This window comes from Physeter macrocephalus, chromosome 16 (genome assembly GCF_002837175.3).
Source record: "Physeter macrocephalus isolate SW-GA chromosome 16, ASM283717v5, whole genome shotgun sequence".
Classification (NCBI taxonomy): Eukaryota; Metazoa; Chordata; class Mammalia; order Artiodactyla; family Physeteridae; genus Physeter; species Physeter macrocephalus.
Window position 1 is genome coordinate 44,516,548 of NC_041229.1, and position 18,722 is coordinate 44,535,269.

At 34.9% G+C, this 18,722-nt stretch overlaps 1 protein-coding gene across 5 annotated transcripts in view; it reads left to right on the top strand.

The window, feature by feature from the left end:
- Positions 1-18,722, top strand: part of GRM5 (glutamate metabotropic receptor 5) — a 532,963-nt gene that overhangs the window by 178,131 nt on the left and 336,110 nt on the right. For all 5 annotated transcript variants that reach the window (XM_024131764.3, XM_024131767.3, XM_024131768.3 and 2 more), the window contains exon 2: positions 11,617-11,866. In XM_024131764.3, the coding sequence (XP_023987532.1) occupies positions 11,617-11,866 (250 nt within the window). The remainder of the gene's footprint in view (positions 1-11,616; positions 11,867-18,722) is intronic.

Below are 18,722 nucleotides of genomic sequence, written 5' to 3' on the forward strand. Positions count from 1 at the left end.
GCAAACCCGGTTCCCCTGCATCGGCAGGCGGACTCTCAACCACTGCGCCACCAGGGAAGCCCCTATTGCAGTCTTTTAACAAATGAACATGAGTAACTGGAGGAGGAAAATAAAATCTTGATCAGAATAAGCAGATCTTACAAAGGGTGGAATATCTCAAAAGACCAGCTGATACTTAATATAATGTCTGAGAAATTAGGTGGAACAGATGACGGAATGAGGAGTAGTTACATAAGTAGCAGAATTTCCCACTTTAGTGAAGACTAGTTTTCATAATGTTACCTAACACCTTTCCAGTAACTCTGCATTAAGTAGAATTTCTGACTCTTGAAACATATTTAATCTTACAAAGCAAACTTAGCTGGGAATTATCCACAAGATTCAGTGATGAAATTTGGAATGGAATGTATATTGAGAAATGGAAAATGGAATTTGAAATGGAGTATATATTGAGAAACAGAAAATTGAAATTTGAGCAAGCATGTGTAAGAAAAATGAATTAAATGGCTAAAACTCTCTTTATAATTATTACAACTTAATAAAAAATGTAGGAGGCAGATCTAAAATCCCACTTTGTGGATCCTGTGTATATTATATAATAGATAAAGAGACAAATTCACAGAGACCATGCAGGTGATAAGCTGAAGAACAAGATTTCAAACACTATCTCCTCACTCTGTCCAAGGCACAGGTTACTAAACTGTGCTGCCCTTCCTCATAGGTCTTATCTAAGTCCAGTTCTAGCCCTTTTGGGTCACAATGAATGCAGAGTAGCTTCAATACCAGAGCTCCTTTGCACAGTTATTCATAGTCACTGCTCAATAATAATTTATGAATGACAAGTCAATGAACCTTGAGGGCTATGCTAAGTGAAGTAAGTCAAGCAGAAAAACACAAATACCATATGATCTCACTTATTTGTGGAATAAAAAAGCCAAGCTTATAGACACAAATAGTAAATTGGGTGGTTGCCCAGGGCTGGGAACGTGGGGAAAATGGAGAGATGTTGGTCAAAACATACAAACTTCATCTTATAAGATTAATAAGTTCTAAGAATATCATATACAACACAATGACTGTAGTTAACAATACTGTAATGTATACTTGAAAGTTGCTAAGAGAGTAGATCATAAATATTCTCACCAAAAATAAACAGTTAACTATGTGAAGTGATGGATAGGTTTGCTAACCTCACTTTGGTAATAATTTCACAATAAATATGTATATCAAATCATCACATTTGCACCTTAAATTTACACAATGTTATATGACAATTATAGCTTTATAAAGCTGGTGAAAAAGTCAGTACTCATCTTCTAAAATGCATTTATTCAACAAATACTTAGGCCACCAAGGCTCTGGAGAAAAAAGGGTAATTAATTAAGATGTGATCCCTTTTGTTGATTAGCTCACAGCCTCTTAGAAAGTCAAACTAATAAATAATTACAATAAAACATGAAAAATCTTGTGACATTGAAGTGAGAGTTGGCAATGAGAGCACAGTAGAGGATATCTACTTTGAATTAGGGCGCTAGAGAATTCTGTCACTTTCAGCTGAGTCTTGAAGTATGAGCAGGAATTAAACAGAAGAACATCTCAAGAACAAGGAGTGTTGTGAAATTTAGAGATGTGAAAAAGCATGGTGTATTTGGTGGTCTATATATTCTTTGGTATGGCTGAAGAATGTGCCATATATTCAATACATAAAGAAAAGGCAAGCAGTGAGGCTGGAGAAAAAGCCTAGATGATACATAATAAAAGTCCTGGATTCAATAGAGTGTCCTAAGAACTTTACATTCTACCCTGAAATGTATAGGATATAAAGCTTCTCTTTATATGTATAATTCAGTACTCTCTAATAAAGATATAATTCTAGCCATGTGTGTGATTTTAAGAAAGGGTAAAAAGAAAGAAGTGAAATTAATTTTTAAACCACATTTTATTTACCCCAGTACATCCAAAACTTTGTCATTTCAATATGTAATCAATATTATAAAATATTAATGGGATATTTTACATTGTTTTTTTCATACTGTCTTTGAAATCTATTTTTGCTTTTATGCTGACAGTGTCTCAGTTTGAATTAGCTACATGTCAAATGCTTATTTGCCACATATGGCCAATGGCTGCCATATTGGACAGCAGAGGTCTTATCTACAGATGACAGTCACTAAGGCCATAATCCTAGAACACAGCATGGTTGACCCCCTCCTGAATGGAGCTCAGAATTTGGCAACAGTAACAGCACAGCCATTACACTACACTCCAGTTCCTGCTACTCATTTCTGAATCCTCCAGTGAAGGATGGTCCAGACAGATATTTCCAAAATGAGTTCCTCCTCTCCGTACTGTGGTAGTCATTGAGTTCTTCCAGAGGGATTCTAGCGACCACAGAACCCACACAGTGCAGATCTAAACTGGAGAAGGTTGTGGCAGCGGCCGCGAGCTGCTGTCAACGAAGTTACTTCTTTTGAGCAAAGGCTGTCAAGCGTGAGCGGTCTTCGCTGTGTGACAAAGGATTTTCTGCTTTCAGCTGGTGATGAGTGAATTTCTGTGCTGTCATTAGATCCAGTTAGAATCGAGGATCAGAGGTGACTAGTGAGATAAAACAGAGGCACAGTGAAAAACTCACCACCCTACCCGACCCGTTGACACACAGTTCCGTACAGAGATTTGTCCTTTCTGTGGAAATGGAATCTCTCTTAATGCGACATGCACTGCAGCAGGTTTCAGCTCTGAAGTTGACAGCTTACAAAGAAAGCAGAGGAAGTTGAATCCTGGAAGGTTAGAATGGAAATTTGGGTCATAGCTTCTGTCTCAACCTTTTATTTTCCTCTAGGAAGAATAGCCAGAAAAGAAGGCAAAAACACCATTTTTTTAAAGATTAATAAATTGATATGTTTTCACTTTGCAAATCTCAATTTAAGCTATAGTAACAAGCATTTTAATAATTAAAATTCTGTATAATTTTAAATATAAAAAATCAATCGTTTCCATTCCCATTGTCCCTCTGAAGTCCTTTCTCCCTCCACAGCGAAGATTTAGGTAAGTAATTAGTAACAGGTGTATGGCGTGTCTGTTTCCGAAAGCCGCCTCTTATTTTACAGGTCTTTGTCTATAGATAAGCTACAGTTCAGCATTGTATATTTTGTAGGAAGACTCTGATATTTAAATATCAATTCTCAGTAATGATATGGATTGGATCATTTAGTGCTAAATCCTACATGTCTATAATATTTCTAGTAATTGGGCAAAAAACGTATTTGTTAAATACTATGTTTGCTTAGACGAATTCCATTTGGTAGTATCTGGCATTGGATTCAAATGAAATACTTAGTGGTGGGTGAGCACCTTTGGAAGAACCACAGAACTAAATTGAGAAATTCTCAAGTGCTTCAAGGGTAATAATTTACTGTAGGAAAAGAGCATGGGCTTTGAAATTTAACAGATGAAAGATGAAATTCCAGCTCGTCTGCTCACTAGCTATCAATTATTTGGCAAATTCTCTCAGCATAAACTCTGTTTATAAATGTGGAAAATAATAGCTACCTCATAGGATTGGTTGGTTTAAATAATAATAGTAAGAGTTACTATTATGACTATTTTTATTTGAAGTGACTAGTACAGTACTTGGTACATATTATTAACCTTTTACCAGTTAATTCCACAAGATCTAGATAAATGTTGTTGATGATGATGATGGTGATTAAAACTATCATGTACTGTGAGTGCTTACTCTGTCCCATGTTCTGGTCTAAGCACTTTCCCTAAGGTACCCCTCTCTAGAAATAAGCAAACAAAATCCCTCCTTTGATTTCCACATTCTCTTCCAATTACCATCCTACTTCTTTGCTCTTCTTCACTGCCAAACATCTCTCAGAAAAGTTGTACAAATATACTGTCTTCACTCTCTGACTCCTATTACACACAGCCTACTCCTTTATGGCTTTGACGGTGTTGCCAAAATCAGTGGATTTTTTCCACTAGGCATCTCACTTTAATAGTCATACTGTTAATGTCCAAAAGAAAGTAAAAGCACGTTGTTATTTTCGTTCCCATAACAATACGTTCTCTTGGTTTCTTCTTCTCCATTGTCTTTGTCAGCTTTGCCTTCTCAATTAATGCATAAATATTTGAATTCTTTAGGGTATAATCAGAGCTCTCTTCTTTCACATCCTACACTTTCATCTATTACTGTTGCTATCCATATTCTGATGATCCCCAATAGTTCCAATTTTAACTTCTATTTTCTGAGCCAGAATGTCCTTATTCAATTTCCAATTTGGCATTTCTACTTGGCAGAAATTTAAAAGTAAATTAAAAATAAATTCTAAAACTTGATTTTTCCTTAAAACTTGATTCTCTTTCAGCTTTGTCTATCTCAGTTCAACACAATTGTATGAACTAGAGTTATTGGAGGGACTAGATATCACAACTTTTGATTCCAAGGTTCAGCAACCTACATTACAGAACCAAAGATGACACTCATACTTGCTGTAATCGACATGTGTGACAGTTATAACGCTCATATATTTTTATTTCATTGATTTGATTTCATGTTATCTGCCATGTATGAATTTGAATGGTCAACTTGCACCTTTGCTCTGAAGATCAAACTTCTTTTTCTAGCCCCATTCCTGGTAGCCAAAAGAAAAATTCAGCAACATAGTATACCACTCAGTAATGCACTTGGCACTTACTTTTCTGACAATATCTAATATCCCCAGTTAGTATTCCCATAAATAATATTTTTATATGTAGTTCAAAATCTAAGTTACTAAGTTATGCTCTACTAGCTTTATTTTTCTGCATTCACTATTGGAGTGTTGCTCGAATGTTGCTTACATACTCCATGCCTGCTGTAATGCCTAAAGTGAATTCGTTAAATGAAATCCTTCTAGTACTTCCAATAATAAAACACCCTGGATGAGACTCAATAATATTCTGCCTCACACTGAGTACTCTGCTATGTGGGTCTTGTCATAGAAAAACTCGAGGGTAAGATTTGAAAAAAAAAAAAGGAACCAAAACTTGGAAATCTGTTTGTTAGCAAAGATTTTCATGGCAAAGGTATTTGCCATAATTTGTGGAGTCTTGATGAGGGTATATGATATATTTATATATAGTTTTGTTGTGAGGATAGAAACACCTACCTTGAAGAACTTTGTTGTCTAGGCCAGGAAGTAAACATAAACAAATGAATGCAATACAGAGTTTGAAATTGCCATACTCATTGTACATGTGGCTATATTGGGAAAAGACATAATTTTTGAAAAGGGAAACATCTTTATAAAGAGATAGTGATAAAATAAGAAGAGGTGTTTATCTCTCTGGCTTTTCTCCCTCCTGGCTGTTTAACTAACCACTAGCTTAACTAAGACACAGCACACTCAATATGGGAAGTTTTGGCTAAGATCCCTTGATGAACGTTTATGGCCCCATGAAAGGATGGGAAGTGGTGATTACACTGACTGATTAATCCTGCCCACGCATATTTTAGGTGGATGGTATCATGCCAGGCAGTAACTCCAATGAGAAATGGCAGCATTTTCCTTCACTAGTAGTTGTCAACAAAATACGCGGTTTATAATAGCAACAGGATATTAGGAGTAAAAGCCATTTGGAATGTATTTATAAATTATTATTTATATTGAGAATCTTAATTTCCTTTTTGAAAAGAAGACAATTTGGTTCAAATAAAAGGGAAAAAAGCTCTAATGTGGAAGGCCAAGCTCAATAGTTTTTTTTTTAAGTGAATTAAATTTCCTAAAGTGAATACTTTCTGAAAGAGTAGTTTTTACATTTTTTTAGCATCCACTTGATGATTGTATATGAACAAATAAATTAACTCTTCCAAAATTTTACTCTTATCTTTCTGTACCATATTTTCTGTTCAAGAAATCCCTCAATAACTATTATGTGATGATACATAGTTAAATAAGTGCATTTAGTACTCTCAAGGGGCTTACGGTTTTGGAAAATAGAATATACAAATCTATCCAAAATATAATAATAAATAAATATAAATAAATATAATAAATAAATAAATATAATAAATATATAAAGCAAGTATATAAATATATGTACAGAATATAGAATACAGAATTTATATTTCAAATTAAGTCTAATACATTATAATACTTAGCACCATAACTCATTATCTGACTCTGGGAAATCTCCTTAGAAGTCCCCTAATGAAACACATTATATGAAGTGGATTATGTTTTCCTAAGGAAAAAAGAATAATGTCATAGGTTATAGTTTTAAATTCTCAATATCAAATAAATCATTAGTATGATCAGCCTTGTCATAAAGGTGAAGGAGGGACTTCCCTGGCGGTTCAGTGGTTAAAAGGTTAAGACTCTGCACTTCCACTGGAGGGGGCGCGGGTTTGATCCCTGGTGGAGGAGCTAAGATCCCACATGGTTTAAAAAAAAAAAAGTGAAGGAACCTCAATTATAAACTTTTCTAGCAATTATAAGTAACAAAAATTATGCTCTTCAGTATTATAAAATAGATCACTAGGCTAAAATGTGTAAATATCTAGAGTCTACCACGTGCCTAGTATCATACCTGTACGTAATTAATTAATCCTTGAAAAGCATGGTGGAGTATGTCAGTTTAGCTCCACAAGCATCGCTAGGTGGCGCTATGGAGAAGATGTGGTCTATATCCTAAGTAAGTTACAGTCTGGGCAATTGAGTTGAACCAGAAAGAATGGGTAAGATTTCAACTTAAAGAAATGGGAAAAGGGTATTCCAAGTAGAAAGAACATCATGAATAAAAGTAAATAAGTGGGAACATGTGAGCCATCTGAGCTACACATGAAAGAGCATAATAAGTAGTAAGACACCCCCCCAAAAAATGAGACATAGGAGATGATAAGAGGTATGTTCCCAAGTAAGTTTCTATAACGGGAATAATGAGGATCTGATTATGGTGGGAGAAGTAAGCGTACAATGGAAAAAAGGAAACGAATGTCAGAGAAAGGAAAATTATTTGTTATCTTTTTAGTATGATTCTGTTAATTTAATTTTTATTCTTACAATCAATTTCTTCAACACACATATTTATAAATTTAAACCATATCTCCAATAGATATTTTGCAAGAAAAATACTTCATTTACCAGATGTAGCCTATCTATGTTGCCATTCTTTATTATCTTTATCCAGAAGTATGTTTAAGCCACAGTAGCACAGTATTTACTGAAATTGAATTGGTGCCACCTGAAATAGCAGTGGTCTATGGTTATGCATTGCATACTAAAGGATTGTTCCATGCCTGTGCCTTTAAATATAAAGTGCAAAGATTCTCTCTTAGGTTAGAAGAAAGATTTAAAGTTATTCTTTAGCAAGTCTTGTTTTCATTGTGTACTTTGTAGGCACAAATGGACTCAGATGCTTCCAGATCCCAGCTGACATAATACAGGTCAAATAGTACTAGTGAAAGCAACTAGCTTTAAATAGAATTTGAGATTAAAATATTAGAATCTCTTATTATCCAGGGGAACATTGAAGCCATTGGAAAAAAATCTAGATGTTCTGACTGTTTTAACTATTGTACAATTCTGTCCTTCAGATTTTAAGTGGAATAATATTACATAATCACTCAATAGAGTGATACATTCTAGACACAAATGTTGCATTTCTGATGACAGGTAGGATAATTAATTGCACAAATATTTTCATCTGGCAAATTCCCACTTGGTGCTGATTACTTTGTACCACTCATTCATTCACTTATTTTTTTACTCAACTTGTGTTAGTTATCTTCTAGGCCCCTTTGAGGACTTAAGAATACACAAGAGAATCATATTTATGTCCCAAAGGTATACAGTCTTAAAGGAGCAGACACAAGTAAAGACAATTTTCTATTGTAAGATCAAATGAGGAACATAGGAAGGAATACATAGATTGGGCAGACTTTGCAGAGGAATTCCTTGAGCTTAATATTAAAGGAACAGTAAGTAGAAGGTGATTTGACAGGAGGAAGGAAAATTAACTGGGCTATTCTATTCTATCTTGTTGAAAACCATCTCAATTTTAAAGTCTTTCTGGCATACTAGAAATGACGAATATGATTTTAAGTAGAGCATCTGCTCTTAGAATAAATGTGAATTAAGCATTCTGCCATGCTTCAGGATTGGTATCTTTCATGATATAAGAAAAAAAATAACCTTGATCCTATTTTACATTTTTATCCATTAGGCTCATTCTGTGGTTGAAATGGAAAAAAAAAATGCGTACAATGTAGCCAAATCTAAATGATGTGATAGAAACATAGAACCAAAACAAAGTGATATCTAAACAATTGTTTGAGATAAAATTTGATTCTGATCAATTTTGCTCTATAATAATTCTATTTACAAAATTAGCTACCCCCAAGTTCTCAAGTTATTTTCATTATAGAGATTGTATTTTAATAATTGCATGAGTATATCACACCAGAAATATACAAGGATATCTAAAGATAGTTACAAATTAATATTTACTCTTACATTTGACTTAAGAAAATTATAGGAAAATTTTATCCTCACTATCAGCATGCTGAATTTCTTTATTCAGTAATGTTCACTTGGCATTCCATTTTAAATTTTCCATATCTCTCTCCAATTTCAATAACTTTTAAGTCTGTTATTTAAATTTTTTTCATCAAACTTGTACTTTAATATTTTTCAAAATCATGTCATGCAGAATGGCTTAAAGTAAGAAAGAGCACTTTACGTTTTTCTTTTCTGGTTTTCACCTTCATATTTCTAAGTAGTATGAATATATGCTTACTTTTCTAATGACTACTTTTTAATTTATGGAAAGTAGACATCTCTTAATTCACATATATTCTTATTTCTTCTCAATATAATTGTATTACTAGATTAATCTCATTTTTTTCAGATTCAACTAATTCTGTTAACCATCTCTCTTTTGTTTTCTGTATATCTTGACTTCCAAATAGTGAGTGGAGTATTTTAATATCCTTCCCTTTCTCATCAACTCTCCCTACTTTCACATCTCAACCTAAAATCTTCCTCTGTTGTAATTTTCATTGGAAAGATTGGTAACATATATTTTCTATTGCATAATAAGTTTTCTACCTTGCCTATATGTGGACTTATACAGTTGAAAATTAATAATTGACATTTGTATCATTACAATTACAAATAGTGTGAGCTAAGAGTCAAGTCGGACTACGATTACATTTTAATCTCATAATTCCAAGCCACAGACCCTCTGCTACTTAAAGAAGAATGTCTAATAGATTCCTTCTTACTTTTGCCAGATGCTTAGTTGAAGCCACAGACTAGTTTCATATTTTACACCATATCTTTCTTTCTCTATCACCTTTGTTTCCTTGTTGGAAAAATAAATCTTTGCTTCCTCACCTTTTTTCTCATTCTATACAGTGCTTGAAATCTATTTCATTTTCTTCAAGAAGCCTATGAAATTTTTATAGTTTCTCCTTTATTTTTAAATATACAATTCTAAAATGTAGTCATTATATCAACTACTGAAAATCTAAACACTTCAAGCTTCCCAATTTTATTGGAATACATATTCCCATTTTTAATTCCCAACTTAGAATGGGTTTCTTTTATTAACTCAAAATTAGTATTCTGCAGAAATTTTTATGTTACACATATATTGCAACTGTTTCCTATTTTAAAGAATAATTCTTGGGCTTTGCTCTAACAAAATCATATTTCCCCCACTAGTTTAAGCTTATTTTTTAGTCTAATGTTCAGTATTAATGCCATTTGCTCCATGATTTGTTTTAGTTGCTCCAAGAGAGGGCATCTTAACTTTGTTTAGAATATTCTTTATAACCCCAATATGTGCAATTAATTAGGTTCAGGCTATCTATAAGATAATTTACATACATAAAATATAATATACAAAATACCCATATATTAGGCAGTGTTATCTGTGATTTTCAGGTGATAAAGCTGAGATTTAGAAAAACCCAAGCTAAATTAGAACTCAGATCTCTCTAATAACAAAGTTATCTATTGCAAGCTGCTTCTATATATAACTTACTGTATAAACAAAAAAAAATGTTAAAACAAGGCTGTTGGGGAGGTGCTAAAGATTATAAATCTGTCAGGTATTTTTTGTTGTTTAACTATGAATATATTGAGAATTTTCATTATTGCCATCACAATCACTATGCACCTACTATCAAATTATTTATCCAAATGCCCCAGCGTTAATTAAAGCATCAAGTGCAGAGTAGTCAATTGAACAATAGAGTTGGCTAAAAGTAATCAGAAAATAATAGATAACTCAGGTTAGTGTAAGACTAATAATTTAGGCCCCTTTGCACATTTTTCAGGAAGAGCCCTTTAACCTTTGTTAATTGCAAAATAACTACATCGCCTACCTGCCATCATCACAGAGGTTTCTTGTTGCTTTAATTCTGGAGAAGAAGGAAAGATGCAGCTGGGCCTACCAGTGTGTTTGGCTGGGACTCAAGCTGGCCTGCTCTGCTTTGCCCTTTACAGTTTGTTCATGAGGATAAACCTACACGAAAACCCACCCTCAAAGTCTGAGGCTCTCATTTGCAACAAGGCACCCCTGCTAAGATGGAGCACACACAGGGCCAGGAGGGAGAGGATAAATTTTCAAACCAAGACTCTGCCATCTACTTGTTAAATGCGAACTTCAGTTTTATCAGCTGCGAAGGGAAGATAATAGTACCTTTATCACAGAGTTGGTGTAAGGAGTGTGAGCTCATATATATGAACTAACTTTCCAAACATCAAAATGTTACATGAGTATAGTTATTTATAAATTATCTCCATTATCATCATACAGTGAAATGTATGCAGTCGAATGACTTGTACTTCCTTATTCATTTGAGATTAACTCCTCCTGATGAAATGCCATTTCCTAGGTCTAGTTGATTGCTAGGCCACTTCCATCCCACAACTTTTCACCTACTGGGGATATTAACTCTGGGCAACTGTAAACCTAACTGCCTCATCTGTTTTCTTATCTGCAGAAGGAGGTCATAATATATTTCTCAATATATTATTCTGAGAGTTAAATGAGGTCACATATATAATAATCTTGATACACTTCCTGGCTTATAAGTGATTGCCAATATTGATCCCCATGTTCCATAATTTTTAAAGACCACCATCAGTCCTTAACCCCAAAACGTTGCAAAATACTTTGGAATTATTCCTCCATATATCGGTAATTTTTCAATGGTTATATATAATAAAACTTTAAATGTTTTAAATGAGCTAATACATTTATCTGTGACAAGACTAAAATCTCAATCAAGGATCTGGAATTTTCACTTGGGATAAAACCACAAACTCTCATGATTATTTATAAAATATATGGATAATATTCTATAAAATAAAATACTCTAAGATATTTGTACATCTATACTATATATGTATTGCATCTGTGTATAATGTCTTTAAACACAAAAATCTGAATCGGTGGGGTAAGAAGATCATATAATGAGAAACAAAAGGAAGTGAGACAGAATGAAAAGATAGCAGATAAATCCAACACTACCAGGTGACCTTCATGCTCCCAGCACTTCTGCATTCCAACTCTACCCAGTGAATCCAACATTCTCCCCTCTGCTTATCTGTTTCCACACAGGCAACTATGGAGAAAGTGGGATGGAAGCGTTCAAAGATATGTCAGCCAAGGAAGGGATTTGCATCGCTCACTCTTACAAAATCTATAGCAACGCGGGGGAGCAGAGCTTCGATAAACTGCTGAAGAAGCTCAGAAGTCACCTGCCCAAGGCCCGGGTGGTGGCCTGCTTCTGCGAGGGCATGACAGTGAGAGGTCTGCTGATGGCCATGAGGCGCCTGGGGCTGGCAGGAGAATTTCTGCTTCTGGGCAGGTAAGTGACAAGGAGAAAATTCACATGGAAGTAAAGTCAGGAATTTGGGAAAATCAAAGGGTATCTTTTGGTGCCTAAAGACAGATGCTTTGGAAGCTTAATCTGTGTAGTGGAAGTAGAGCTTAAAAATCGTAAAACACCAGAGCCTGAAAATAATCCTGGAAAATAAGTAGGTATGCCATGTGCTGATTGCTGATAATAACAAGAATCAACATATGAAAATGGTGAGTCCTTCAGTCCTCAAAAACTAATTGTAAGGAAATGAGAAGGATTTTTAAATTCTTGCATAATCCCCTTGGAGGTAAACACATTTCAAACTTTATGCTGTTGCTTCTGAAATTGATTCTGAGAATGGCTATGTAAGCTTGTTTTATAAGATAAAATCTTAGAATTTGGGGCTGGAACGTGAGGAATTGCATCTAGAACTAATTGTAAAAGCATTCGTAATTTGGCTCATTATTTTATATTGCAAAAGTGTTATCGCATTGCCTGATCACTCACATTGTTACCAGACAAGTTTCTAAAAGATTAACTTCTGCAGGGACTGACTTTCATTATCTGGGTAACGCACTTGATTGGCACAGCTCAGCTCATTTCCTCCTGATCCTGTTGAATCAGTGTATTAGTTAGGGTTCTGCAAAGAAATAGAAACGATAATGTATGTCTATGGAGAGAGATACCCAGGAGAGTCAGTGTTACAGCTCTGGTCTGAAAGCTGGCAGGCTTGAAACCCAAGAAAAGCCAATGTTTCAGTTCAAGTCTGAAGGCCAGAAAAGACTAATATCCCAACACAAGCAAGTCATGAAACAGTTCCCACTTACTCAGCCTTTTTCAGGTCTTCAATTGATTGGATGAGCCCACCCAATTTAGGGAGAATAAACGTCATTACTCAGTCTACCCATACTAATGTTAATCTCATCCAGAAACACCCTCATAGACAGAATAATGTTTGGCCAAATGTTTTGGCACCCTGTGGCCCAATCAAGATGTCACATAAAATTTGTCATCACAGTCCAAGTCAACACCATAGTTTTAACAGGTGAATGCAGTTCACCATTTCATACCTTTAAAAAGTTATCATGTTATCACATATCTTTTCTCAATAGGTAGCCAACTTAAAGAACAGAGAAAACCTTCAGAACCATTGCATCTTTCTCAGTATTACTGTCCAAAATAAAAAGCCAACTCACTTGTTATTAACTTTTGATGGCTCATTATAGAAAACATGCTTCCCTTATTTTCAAAAATGTGTAACTGACCTTCTGTGATCAGACTTCGCTCCTAACTCGGCTACATTTTATGACAGCCAGTTTAAGTACCTAATTCTTTTCTGTCTGAGCTGATGGCAATAGATTGATGGGACTGTTTTATATGAGGCCAACCATCCTTCATAAAAATGATATTGAGATTCCTTTCTCATCGATGCCATACATTTTGTCTAAAATCATCCCTAGTTGGCAGGAGTGATGCATCAGTTCATTTCATGTAATCCAAGAACATTCTCACTGCCAATATTCTGAAAGTCCAAAGTGCAGTGTTACCAGTGGGATAAAAAGAACAAGAAAGAAAGACGCGGGCTTTAAACAGTCCTGTTTTTCCTTGGTGGGGGGATGGGGGATAAGGGATTCTGTAGCTCTTATCTGCTGCTTTGCCAACATCAATAAAACAAATCAGCAGCACTTGTTTCTCAGCCATATGTTACGTCACAAACAAATTTTTTTGATCGCATGTACCCAAGAAAAATAGATTGGTATTTACTGTATTTGCCATTTTCCATCTACATTTTTTGCCAGCAGTATCACAAGGCCAAATTTCAATATTTTGTATATTTAAAATTTTATTCTGTATATGCTGTTTATAAGAAGTTCTTTTCAAATCATTTCATCTCATTTATTGGCCAATAATAATTCAATATTTGCTTGAGCACCAGTTTATCTTTGAGCAGTGTTGTTAGAAAAATCCTCCTTTCTCTGAATTTTAAAAATGTCTCTCTGTAGTTTCCACATCTTGGATCATATTATGTTCTTTGCAGGTGACATGTGATACTCTTTACAATATTTGGAAACAACATTATGGTCCTTAGTCCCCTTCATCTTCTCATGAAATTCCCACTTCTTCCATTCCTACTTCTTCATAGTGAAAAGGCACTGTGGGTATTAATAAAACCATTTATCAGGACCATTTATAGGATCATTTATCAACTGCTGTGTGCCAATTACTGCACTAACCACTTTCCATGCATTGTTTCATTTAATTATTCATTTGACAAATATTGAATGGCTAGTATCTGTTAAGATGCTTGGAATACATCAGTGAACAAAATAGACAGTAATCACTACCCTTATGGACCTTACAGATGATAAGTTAGATAGAAGGAAATAAGTGCTATTAAAAAATATCTAAGAACAACTTGCATGATGAGTACTATTATCATCTCCATTTTATAGACAAGGACTCTTAAGACTCAATAAATGCTGAGAAATAATAATATGATATATAGACATATGCCACGAAGGCAAAATTTTAAATGTCTACGTAAGTCTAGAGACTGAGCAGTTAGCACTATGTCCTGCTGCTTCTTAGTAAGTTTAAAATATTCCTGTTCATAAAAGTGGAGGTCTAGGACACTGAGCAGAAAAGCAGAACTTAATAGTTGTAAGAGAATTTAGAACATCTATTCACTCTCATTTTACAAATGAGGAAACTGATACCACAAACATTTGAATGACATGGTCAAGGTCACACAAAAGCCCAATTACCATGACTCAGAATCTTGTGCTTTTCTCTACTAACCTGTCTCCTATAGAATAGAAACAGGGGAGAAGTTATAATCTGACAGCAAATCCCTGGTTCTTCATAGATCCTCGGTGGAGAAAAAAAAAAACTATCCTAGATAATTCCAATTGAAGTTAGCATTTTTATATTAATGTTCCCTCCTAAAAACTCTTATTCAACTCACCCTATACACCTCCTAGAATTTTAAGATAATTTTGTTTGCATATACTCCCCCAATCTCTCTTTATGCTCCTTCCTTCCCCTACCCCGAACTCAAACTTGGGTGGATAGTTACTATAAACTAGAAGTCAAAGCTAAGAGAAAGACTATATTCAGAACTTCCTAGAGCTTTCCACATTTAACAGCTATAGTTACTTAAAAATCTATCCAGCTGCCTTGGGACAGGCATGTTTAATGGGTCATTCAACTAAAATGTTAGGCAGGTCTAAGAACTCTGCTGCCAAGACAACCTCATCTATCAACATATCTCACCATCTGTGTTGCACATATGTAGAATGTTAGAGTGACATAGACCTGGCCACTGGCTCTTCTCATTTGAACTCTGGTTAATCTGTCGTCTTACTGCCAATAAAAATGTCCTCTCCAGGTCCCGGAAATAGTCTTGCTAAACACTTTAGCCCTGGCAGCAGGATGAGATCAATGATCTGAACGGTAATGACATTTCTAAAGGGGCTTATTTTTCCAGAATGTATACAGTGTTTTAGATCTTGACTTGGGAAAATATTATTTGAGATGTATTATTTACAAGTTGTAAGCCTAAATATTAATGTGGAAACAAGGACCAATTTTTAGCAAATTAACAATGTAAAGATAGTTTTATCTTATCTATGATTAACTAAAATTATTTAGCTATTTGAATTAAGAATTTCTGTCCTTCAATGTTATGATAGTTACCAGGACGCAAGAAAAAATGTACTTAAATTTCAAAACTAATTGGGAATTATTACCAGTGTTTCTTTTCTTTATCCAGAGGTTACTGATTTCAAGCTACATTTTTTTTAGCTTTTAAAATGTTTTCTTAAATTGAAGTATATTTACACTGATTTACAATGTTGCATAAATTTCTGCTGTACAGCAAAGTTATCTCAGGATATAGAATATAGTTCCCTCTGGTACAAAGTAAGACGTTGTTGTTTATCCATTCTACATGTACTAGTTTGCATCTGCTAACCCCAAACTCCCATTCCATCCCTCTCCCACCCACCCCCTTACCATTGACAACCATGAGTCTGTTCTCTATGTCTGTGAGTCTGTTTCTGTTTTGTAGATAAGTTGATTTGTGTCATATTTTAGATTCCACATGTAAGTAATATCATATGGTTTTCATCTTTCTTTTTCTGACTTACTTTGCTTAGTATGATAATCTCTAGGTCCATCCATGTTGCTGCAAATGGCATTATTTCATTCTTTTTTATGGCTGAGTAATATTCCATTGTATTGATATATATGTACCACATCTTCTTTATCCATTCATTCTTTTTTATGGCTGAGTAATATTCCATTGTATTGATATATATGTACCACATCTTCTTTAACCATTCATCTATTGATAGACATTTAGGTTGTTTCCATGTCTTGGCTATTGTGAATAGTACTGCTATGAACATAGGGATGCATGTATCTTTTTGAATTATAGTTTTCTCTGGACATATGCCCAGGAGTGTGATTGCTGGATCATATGGCAACTCTATTTTTAATTTTCTGAGGAACCTCCATACAGTTCGCCATAGTTGCTGTACTATTCCACCCCTCTAGTTGGTCACAAAGCACCAAGCTGATCTCCCTGTGCTGTGCAGCTGCTTCCCATTAGCTATCTGTTTTACATTTCGTAGTGTAGTGTATATATGTCAATGCTACCCTCTCACTTCGTCCCAGCTTACCCTTACCCCTCCCTGTGTCCTAAAGTCCGTTCTCTATGTCTGCGTCTTTATTCCTGTCCTGTCCCTGGGTTCATTAGAACCTTTTTTTTTTTTTAGATTCCATATATATATGTTAGCATAGGGTATTAGTTTTTCTCTTTGTTTCTTATTTCACTCTGTATGACAGACTCTAGGTCCATCCACCTCACTACAAATAACTCAATTTCGTTTCTATTTATGGCTGAGTAATATACCATTGTATATATGGGCCACATCTTCTTTATCCATACATCTGTCAATGGACATTTCTCTTGATTGTTCATCATAATTAGTGATGTTGAGCATCCTTTCATGAGATTTTTGACAATTTGTATGTCTTCTTTGGAGAAATGTCTATTTAGGTCTTCTGCCCATTTTTTGTACCATTGTATATATGGGCCACATCTTCTTTATCCATACATCTGTCAATGGACATTTAGGTTGCTTCCACCTCCTGGCTATTGTAAATAGTGCTGCAGTGAACATTGTAGTACATGTCTCTTTTTGAATTATGGTTTTCTCAGGGTATATGCCCAGTAGTGGGATTGCTGGGTCATATGGTAGTTCTATTTTTAGTTTTTTAGAGAACCTCTATACTGTTCTCCGTAGTGGCTGTATCAATTTACATTCCCACCAACAGTGCAAGAGGGTTCCCTTTTCTCCACACCCTCTCCAGCATTTACTGTTTGTAGATTTTTTGATGATGGCCATACTGACTGGTGTGAGGTGATGCCTCACTGTGGTTTTGATTTGCATTTCTCTTGATTTTTCATCATAATTATTGATGTTGAGCATCCTTTCATGAGATTTTTGACAATCTGTATGTCTTCTTTGGAGAAATGTCTATTTAGGTCTTCTGCCCATTTTTGGATTGGGTTGTTTATTTTTTTTTTGATATTGAGCTGCATGAGCTGCTTGTATATTTTGGAGATTAATCTTTTGTCAGTTGCTCCATTTGCAAATATTATCTCTCATTCTGAGGGTTGTCTTTTCGTCTTGTTTATGGTTTACTTGGCTGTGGAAAAGCTTTGAAGTATCATTAGGTCCCATTTGTTAATTTTTGTTTTTTTTTTCCATTTCTCTGGAGGTGGGTCAAAAAGGATCTTGCTGTGATTTATGTCATGCAGTGTTCTGCCTATGTTTTCCTCTAAGAGTTTTATAGTGTCTGGCCTTACATTTAGGTCTTTAATCCGTTTTGAGTTTATGCTTGTGTATGGTGTTACGAAGTGTTCTAATTTCATTTTTTTACATGTAGCTCTCCAGTTTTCCCAGCAACACTTACTGAAGAGGTTGTCTTTTCCCATTGTATACTCTTGCCTGTTTTGTCAATGATAATGTGACCATATGTGCGTGGATTTATCTCTGGGCTCTTGATCCTGTTCCATTGATCTATATTTCTGTTTTTGTGCCAGTACCATACTGTCTTCATTCCTGTAGCTTTGTAGTATAGTCTGAAATCAGGGACCTGATTCCTCCAGCTCCGTTTTATTTTCTCAAGATTGCTTTGGCTGTTCGGGGTCTTTTGTGTTTCCATACAAATTGTAAAATTTTTTGTTCTAATTCTGTGAAAAATGTCATTGGTAGTTTGATAGGGATTGCACTGAATCTGTGGATTGCTTTGGGTAGTATAGTCATTTTCACAATGTTGATTCCTCCAATCCAAGAACATGGTATATCTCTCCATCTGTTTGTATCATCTTTAATTTCTTTCAGCAGTGTCTTATAGTTTTCTGCATACAGGTCTTTTGTCTCCTAGGTAGGTTTATTCCTAGGTATTTTATTCTTTTTGCTGCAAAGGTAAATGGGAGTGTTTCCTTAATTTCTCTTTCAGATTTTAATTGTTAGTGTATAGGAATGCAAGAGATTTCTGTGCATTAATTTTGTATCCTGCTACTTTACCAAATTCATTGATTAGCTCTGGGAGTTTTCTGGTAGCATCTTTAGGATTCTCTATGTATAGTATCCTGTCAGCTGCAAACAGTGACAGTTTTACTGCTTCTTTTCCAGTTTGGATTCCTTTTATTTCTTTTTCTTCTCTGATTGCTGTGGCTAAAACTTCCAAAACTATGTTGAATAATAGTGGTGAGAGTGGGCAACCTTGTCTTGTTTCTGATCTTAGAGGAAATGGTTTCAGTTTTTCACCATTGAGAATGATGTTGGCT